The sequence below is a fragment of the Ochotona princeps genome, chromosome X (genome assembly GCF_030435755.1).
Source record: "Ochotona princeps isolate mOchPri1 chromosome X, mOchPri1.hap1, whole genome shotgun sequence".
In the NCBI taxonomy this organism is placed as follows: domain Eukaryota; kingdom Metazoa; phylum Chordata; class Mammalia; order Lagomorpha; family Ochotonidae; genus Ochotona; species Ochotona princeps.
The window spans coordinates 101,300,637-101,309,724 of NC_080865.1; the positions used below are offsets into that span (position 1 = coordinate 101,300,637).

Below are 9,088 nucleotides of genomic sequence, written 5' to 3' on the forward strand. Positions count from 1 at the left end.
GTGATTTTTACAAAGCATGGAGTTTCTGCAGCCTAGAGATTTCAACACCAACTCTAGGGTCTGAAGAATCTGAGAAAATGAGTTGTTTTATTCTGAGATGACTGTGGTAAGGATTCATTCTGGGGAAAAGTGGATTTTGCCTTTAAGTCAGTTGGTGTAGAATCATAATGGAATCTTGTGCTTAAGTGTGATGTCAGAGTTCTAGAAGGGTGGGACTGTAGATAACCTCACACACAGAGAGGTTTCAGTCAGTGTGAGGGCTGACTGAGAAGCGCTCTCTTGGGCCTTATGATTTGAATGATGACAAAAAAGAATGGATAGGTAAGAAATGGAAGCAGTAATCCAAAACTACGTTAGACCTCAAGGGTTTGAGGGCTGGCAAGATTAATTTGAACTGAGTCTAGTTAATTCCTACTTGTTCTGCTAGAAAAGCAGCAGTAATCATCTAATGACTTTTCAAAGCACATTCATTAGTTATTCAGCCTCTTATTCAGGCCCATAGTACCCCCTTAACTAAGCATTTATTCTAGTTGTATGAATGTGCTAAGTTAGTCTTCCTAGGAAAGAACTTGAATTTGACAATTTGTTTTAGAATAAAATCTATTGTTGCTACTAACTTAGTTAAAATTTTAGCGGAATATTCATTAATATGATCAATTAGTTCTTTTTTTGTCATATAAACAAGTAATTTTTTGATAGATACTGGTTGAGTCACAGAAATCCCTGTGTGCTGTCAGAGAAATCTCCTGGTACTGCACAAACTTTTCTTTATCACTGATGTTGCAAATAAATGACACAAAAGTTTAGTGTCCTTTGTATGACAATAATTTTGCATGTAATGAAGTGCATCATGTATTTTTATCTGATTATATTCATTATAGAAGTAACAAGCCTTTTTCTTTGATGTATGATTTCATTCTTACCTTTAATGAAGATTTGGAATTTAAACATAATGCTTTACGAAGGGAGTCTCCAGTTTGATTCTTTTATTTAAAGGAAATTAATATTATTCTCATGCTCATAACAAATGCATGATAATTAAAAAAGAATTGTCATCAATTCCCATATTAAGTGATATTAATACAAAAAGTAGATTTCTAGACATAAAGAAATTAATGGTGCTTCCTCTTACCTTGCCATGCCTTGCATTGCCTTTTCCCCCTTGCCATGCCTTGCCTTGCCTTGCCTTGCCTTTCCTCCCCTGTCCATTTCCCCTCCACTCCTCTCTCCTCTCCCCTTTTAATATATGATATATAATGTACACAAACTGTAGCATAAGCTAAAGTGTATATATATACATAAATGTATATATAATAGATATTTTATGTATATTTTATTTAAAAATATATGAAATTAATATTTTCTTTGCACACATTTTATAACATATTATGCAAACCATGCAAATATATAATGTATAGACATAATAAAATATGCACTCACATGTTCTTATTTTTAAAAAATACATATTTTTATAAATATACATGCAAAAAATATAAACAAAAATATAAATATTTATACGGATAATTACAGAAATATACACTTAGATATTTGTATAGCTATATTTATATAGAATATATTCATATATGTTTATATATATGATCTTTTTTTAAACTGTATTAATCTAGGAATGCACACTTGGATCATCCCATATTTTGCCTACTGTGAACACTATTGCTATAAACATGTCAGTGCAGGTTTGTCTTTGATAATATGTGTGTATTTCTTTTGGATATATATATACCCTGTAGTGGGTTTTCTGGATCATATCAAAAGTCTATTTTTAGATTAAAAATATCCCCAAACTATTTTCTATAGTGTATGTCTACTTTACATTCCCATCAACAGCATATGAGTTCCGCTTTCCCCATTTCCTTGCCAGATTTTGCTACTTTCAATTGCTTGGAAAATAATTATCCTGACATACATGAAGTGATGTCTGACTGTGATTTGCATTGGCAGTTCCCGGATCACTAGTACTGTTGAGACTTTTTCTCATATATTTGCTGGCTATTTGTATTTCTTCTACGAATAATCTCTTGAGATCCTTTTACCATTTCTTAACTGAATTGGTTTTTGTTGTCAAGTGTTTGTTGAATATTTGATTTGTGAATATTTTTCCCATTCTATTGTATCTCTTTATTGCATTGATCATTTCTTTTGCTGTGCATGAGCTTTTGAATTTTACATAATCTAACTTGCCTAGTTTCACTCTTGTTGTCTGCACTTTGGGGCTTTTTTCCAAGAAGTCACCCACCTATACAAACATCTTGAATTATTTTTTTTATGTTTTCTTCAAACAACTTAAATTTGGGTCTTAAATTTAGATCTTTGCTCCACCGGGAATTGATTTCTTTGTACAGTGTACGATATGAATATGTTTTTATTTTTCTACTAGTATACATTTAGTTTTGCTCAGCACCATTTATTGAAGAGATTACCTGTTTCCAGGGTTTGATCTTTGGACTATTGACTAAATTAAGTTGACTGTAAGCACATGGGTTTTCTGAGCTCTGAATTATGGTACATTGATTTGTATGCCAGGAAACAACACTGTGGTGTTTTAATTACTAAAGCTTTGCAGTATAATTTGAACTCAATGCAATGCTTCCAGCATGACATTTTTTTTCTCATGATAGCTTTGGCTATTCTGGGTCTTTTTAGATTTCATATGAATTTTGGAATCATTTGAATTTGTAGATTTCTTTTCCATGCTAATGTAAATATCTTAGCCTTGATTCTTTCCAGCTGTGAACAAAGAGTATTTTCCATTTTTGTGTTCTTAATAATTCCTTTCATCAATGTTTTATGATGCTTATTTAAAGATCTTTCAAGTCTTTAAAAATTTTCAAATATTGACCTTTTGTGGCTAATATAGATGGGAATTTTGATCAGATTATTTTTCAGTGAGCTTATCATTAGCATATAATTTTTTTGCATGTCTATTTTGTTATTGGCAACTTCACTGGATTGATTTATCTCTAACATCTTTTGGTAAAATGTTTAGGTAATTCCATGTACAATGTGTTAGCATTTGCAAATATGGGTATTTCGAATTCTCTTTTCCAAATATCCATCCTTTGTTTATTTCTCCTCACCAATTGCTCTTTGTAATACTTTTAGCACTATATTCATTAAGAGTGGTGAAAGTGGACATCCTGTTCTTCCAGATTGGAGGGAAAATGCTTTTGATATATTCCCATTCTGTATGACATTAGCTATAGGTTAAATCTCACTTGATAGTGATGATTGATTTTTGAGGCAGCTTTGGGTTTGGATTGCTTATAATTTTTTTTTGAGAAATTTCATATCTACGTTAATCAAGGATGTAGGCGACTTTTATATGTAATGTCTTTGGGTTTTTTATTCAGACTGATATTGGTTTCATCAAAAGAGTTTCACATACTTGCATTCTTTTCAATATTTTAGATTAGTTTAGAAAGCGTTAGAGTTATTTCACTTAAAAATGATCTGTAGAATTTAGTAGTAAAGTCATCAGATCTAGTACTCTTCCTGGTTGGGAGACTTAAGTTACTGCCTCTGTTTCCTTGTTTACTATGGGTCTGTTTAGATTTTATATATCTTCTTTTTTAAAAGATTTATTTATTTTATTACAAAGATATACAGAGAGGAGAAGAGACAGAAAGGAAGATCTTCTGTCCGATGATTCACTCCCCAAGCGACTGCAACGGTCAGTGCTGAGCCTATCCGAAGCCGGGAACCAGGAACCTCCTCCGGGTCTCCCACGCGGGTGCAGGGTCCCAAGGCTTTGGGCCGTCCTCCACTGCTTTCCAGGCCACAAGCAGGGATCTGGATGGGAAGTGAAGCTGCCGGGATTAGAACCGGCGCCCATATGGGATCCCGGGGCGTTCAGGGCGAGGACTTTAGCCGCTAGGCCACGCCGCTGGGCCCGGATTTTCTATATCTTCTTGACTTAATCTTTGCAGGCTGTATGTATCTAGAAATTTATCCATTTTTTCAATATTTTCTAGTTTGTTTACATGCCATTTTTATTTCTATTTTGTTCTAAAAGGTTTTATTTATTTTTAATGAAAAGGCAGATTTACAAAGAGATGGAGAGACAGAGAAAGAGCTTCCATTCACTGGCATACTATCCCAAGTGGCTACAACAGCCAGAGCTGAGCTGATCCGAAGCCAAGAGCTAGGATCTTCTTCTGGCTGTCTCACTTGGGTGCAGGGTCCCAATGCTTTGGGCTGTCCTCTACTGCTTTCCTAGGCCACAAGCAGGGAGCTGGAACAGCTGAGACAGGAACTGGCACCTTAATAGGATCCCGGCACATGCAAAGTGAGAACTTTAGCCACTTGACCATGGTGCCGGGTCCTTTATTTCTATTTTGTTAGTGGATTTTTTATTCATGTGACTAATTGATTTCCTTGGTTCTTTTAAGGTGTCTCTCTATATTCTAGTACATCATATTGAGCTTCCTTACAATCATTATTTTGAATTCTTTAGCTCACATTTCGTAAGTTTCTTTTTGCTCAGGATGTAGAGATCTACTGTGTTCTTTAGGAGTCATTCTTCTGTGCTTCGCCATGTTTCCTGTGTATATATTGATGTCTGTGCCTGTGTTTTCATGGTCCATTCTTCTTTTGGAGTAGGGCTTATTGAGGAAATGTTGATTGTTTAGATGGTATGCATGATAGCATTTGGTTTGTTGCTTTGACTTTGGTCCTAGGTGAACTCAGAAGTATAGCCTGTGCATGATTTCCTTAGCTGTAAAGAATGGTGTGTATAAGTGACACAGTCATGCACCTTGCTACACATTACAGGGGTAGAAGTGTGATTTTGAGGAGAATTCGGTCTTCCTATGATGTATATCTTTATTTCCAGAGAGTTAAATGTCAGTTGCTCTGGGGGTTGGGATAATCAGTGCCTTGTTTATGGAGCTCAGGGAGGAGGAGGTGATTTTTGCCTTGTCACATTGGCGATCTTGAGTGATGCTGATTCTTGCTGCATTGAGCACTATGGCTAAAGACTGTGACAAGCCTTCTGTGGGTGCCTTCTGCCCTATGCCTGCCAATTCTATAGTTAGGTGCTGGCGACAAAAGGAAGGTCTCCAGAAATTTGAGTCGAATGTAGATGTCATTGGTGTACAAGTTAGAACATATTTGAAGAGATAAACACATAGGTAACCATGATATACAACGTGGTGTTTTTCATAAGAGATGTAAAATGCTCTGTGATTATATGAAGGTAAGCACTCATTTTAACCAGGAGAAATATATATATTATATATACATATATATATACGTAGTAATATTTTACTATTTTGAATAATAGTAACATAGAATAATAAAATATATTAATATGTGAGTTGAAGTTCTGAGAGAAAAAAAGAGATCTTCCATCTGCTGGTTCACTCTCTGAATGGCTGTAATTGCCAGATCTAGGTTGGTTTGAAACCAGGAGACAGGAGTTTCTTCCAGGTTGCCCAGATGGGTGCAGGTACCCAAGGACATGTGTCATCCTTTGCTGCATTCCCGAGTGCACCAACAGGGAGCTGGATTGGAAGTTAAGCAGCTGGGACTCTATTTGTCACCCATATGGGATGCTGGTATTGCAGAAGGCAGCTTTACCTTCCATGCCACAAGCCCAACTCATTATTTTATTCTTTAGTTAGTAAGAATAAGCTAACTGGAATCGTTGTTGGCAATTTGAAATACAGATTAGAAACAGGAAATAGGCTTGCATCTCCTATTGACCTCTCCACAAAGTACATTTATTTGATGTTTGATTGATTATAAACAGATGATCTCAGAGAATATAACAATGTTCATTGTAGATGAACAATTCTTCCAGAAGAAAAGCAAAATGTAAACAAAAATTAGATATTTACAACTAACTTTGCTTAAGTCTATCTCAATAAGATACTTCTCTCTTTTGTGAACAGATATTTTATGGTTACAGTTTTATAGACAATAGTAATCTATTAATTCTTGCCTGAGACTGTTTTCTAAACTATTTTAAATGTTGATCCTTGCAGATTTAAATGCTTGAATTCCCTCGGAGGGAAAGTAGTAGGAGAATTCGTGTACCGGGATGGGAAGTTGGTATTTCAGGCTTCAAATATCACAGAGCCAAGACAGCAGAATGTCTTTGGAAGGGCCTTGGAGCCTAACAGCCCAGTCATCCCGATTATTTACTCTCACCTGAGCTGTGAGAATGTAACACCTCCTCCAATTTCTACTCAAATCCAAGAACTCCAAGGATTGTTCAAAATCCCCACAAACAAGTTACCTTCAAATGTCTCCAACACTAACTTCAGATTGCCAAATGTGAAAAAAGATGACCATCAAGTTGTATGTGGCAGTACTGAACAAGCCATCTCAAGTTGCAATGTGTCACAGCTCATGTGCATAAAACCAACACAAGACCAAATGACAGAGAGTATACAAACCAGCTCCTGTCCGATGACTAAACAAGCAATAGCCCAGCCAAAAGAAGACTCTACCAACAAATGGAAAAAATATATGAGAGCACATATGCAGAGAAAATTACCGGTTCGGAGGGCACCTCAAGGTGTTCCAGATCTAGTGCCTGAGAGGAAAAAGACTGCTCCCATTAATCCTGCATATACTGTCCGAAAGTCACGGGTTTCCCACAGTGTCCACACACGACCATATAGAGACAGGGTCATTCACTTATTAGCATTGAGAGACTACAAGAAATCTGAATTACTCATTCGTCTGCAGAAAGATGGGGCCCCCAAAAATGACAAGGACACTCTTGAAACAATTCTGCAAGAAGTAGCACATCTGAATAGCACAAATCTTTCATATAGTTTAAAAGATGATATTTTTCAAGAGATACAAAAAGATTGGCCTGGATACAATGACTTAGACAGGCAGTCATTGGAGTTAGTACTTTCCATCAAAGCAGACCCAATGCAGAATGCTGCTAACAGAAACTTCTCTGAATCTACAATTTCTATAACAAATAATGATGCATTATTTCCAGAGAAACAGCTATTCAGTGCTGTTAATGTTAGCACTTTAATTAAAAAGAAAGTTAGAATATCTCACTTAACCACTATGTCACCATCTGCAGTCAATATCCATTTGAATAGACTCAGTGCAAGATCTTCTGTGGGTCTCCTGCCATCCGGTGCCAAATCACCACCACCGCTTAAAGCCCCGTGTGAGATGTCATATACCACTCCAATTCTGGATTCTGACTCTGATTCCTCTAGCACTACAGATACAGAACAACTTGAGATTCAGGATCCGTATGCAGATAGTACCAGTTCAAATAGTAGTATCTTTGACAGTCCTGAGAGGGAACCTACACCCTCAGAAATGCTACCTTCTGTCTCAGCTCCAACAGAGTATTCACGAGGCATGCAAGAAAAACATTTACAATTTGGTGATAAATTCCAATATAAATCCATGCAACAGAAAGCACAACAACGGAATAACCATACTGACGTGATGGGGACATGGAAGATTGACTCTGCAAGACAAGATGAAAAGGCAAATTGCAGCATAAAATTAGAAAAGGTGTCTGCTGCCTCCAAGGAGACTTTCGAAACATATGAGAATCCAGATTATCTTACTAACTATTTCCCTATAGTTTCTTATGAGCAACGTGAGCATTATGCTCAGGAGTTTAAAGCTCAGTATGAGGAATATCAGGCTTTGTATGCCAAGATGAAGACTTTATCTAGTGTATTCCTTGAATTAGATTCCAGAAGAAAGCACTTTCCTTCAAACTCAAAGGAGTATCAGGAAATCAATGAAAAAATTATACTAGAATATCAGAAAATGAGAGAGAGGAACCCCAGTTATGAGGCAGAAAAGCAGAGGTTCATGTATCTGTATAACAAGCTACTTTACATCAAGAACTTAGTACGTGATTTTGACCAGCAGCAAATAAATCTAGAGCACTAAGATGGTGCTTGAACTAGTACAAAGCTTGAAACTCATTTATTTAAAAATACAGATAGCTTTTCCATAGGATTCAAAAGGGGTGAGACTTGTTTGTTGAAGATTCTTGCATTCTATCAATTTTCTCCTATTTTCGAATTTTATTTCTGATTATGTGATTTTCATTTCATTTTATTTTGCTTTTCCTCACATTCACACATGTAATTTAAGTGGTCCCTAAACCATCGATGTTTATGCTTTTAAAACTATTGAGGAAGCAATTTCTATGAATCAAAATTGTACACATATGAAAAAAGTGTATTACAGATAGCAGGAAATGCTTGTGGGTAAAGTACATTTTCACTGTGATAATTACAAACTCATAATACACACAATGACATTTTTTTTACATCACACTGTAGTCGAAACTATCACTTGTTTCTTTATGTTGTGATTAAACAAATTATGCAGTGAAATATGATTTCCAAGTAATGTTGATTTCCTTTTGCTGCCCTTAAATAATACTGCTTTGGTTTTTTCATTTTTGTCTTTTTTTCGTTTCCAAGATAACCTATTTTTTTAATTTTTAAATTTACATCATAGTCAAAGGATAATGTTTCACTGAATAGAAAGTTTATCCAATAATAAAAGATACTATATAGTCCAGCAAGAATATAGGCAATGGTTATAAACACTAACTAAATTAAAAAATTTCAGTTTCACTCATACACAGATTATAAAAGATTTAATAAATTAATTTTTGAAGAGCTGTCTTATAGAGAGGAGAGACAGAGACAAGGGCTATGCTTATCTTTTTGCGTTTTGAAAAGGTGGTGGTGGAAGTCCTTGACTGGTTGCTAGAGTAGGCAGGCTACCCTTTCATGTGCTAGTTCCCACAAGTGGCAGCTCCAGCCCCAGGCCCCCTCCTTGCTGGGTCAAATACTTGTCATGACTGGTAGTCTGCAGCCTCAGGCCCCTCCAAGGGACCCCAGTCAGCTTATGAAACGCCCTAGTTACAGGCCCCTTTTCAGCTTAGCTGGGCAACGATCACAGCCCGTGCAGCTCCAACCTTGGGCATCTTTCAGAGACTCCAGTCTCTGTGGCTTGTCTCTAATCCCACATGTCCTCCTCGCTGGGCTTGGCATCCATCAGGGCCTCATGGCCTCAGCCTCGAGTTTCCTGGCAGTATGGATCAAGCTCTGTGTCA

General features: G+C 36.4%; 1 protein-coding gene across 1 annotated transcript; it reads left to right on the top strand.

Annotated features, from left to right (window-relative positions):
• Positions 1–209: 209 nt before the first annotated feature.
• Positions 210–7,905, top strand: LOC101531260 (RNA polymerase II elongation factor ELL2-like). Its single transcript, XM_058659179.1, has 2 exons — positions 210–321; positions 6,003–7,905. The coding sequence occupies exons 1-2, from the start codon at positions 314–316 to the stop codon at positions 7,903–7,905; spliced, it is 1,911 nt and encodes a 636-aa protein (XP_058515162.1). The 5' UTR covers positions 210–313.
• Positions 7,906–9,088: the final 1,183 nt, after the last annotated feature.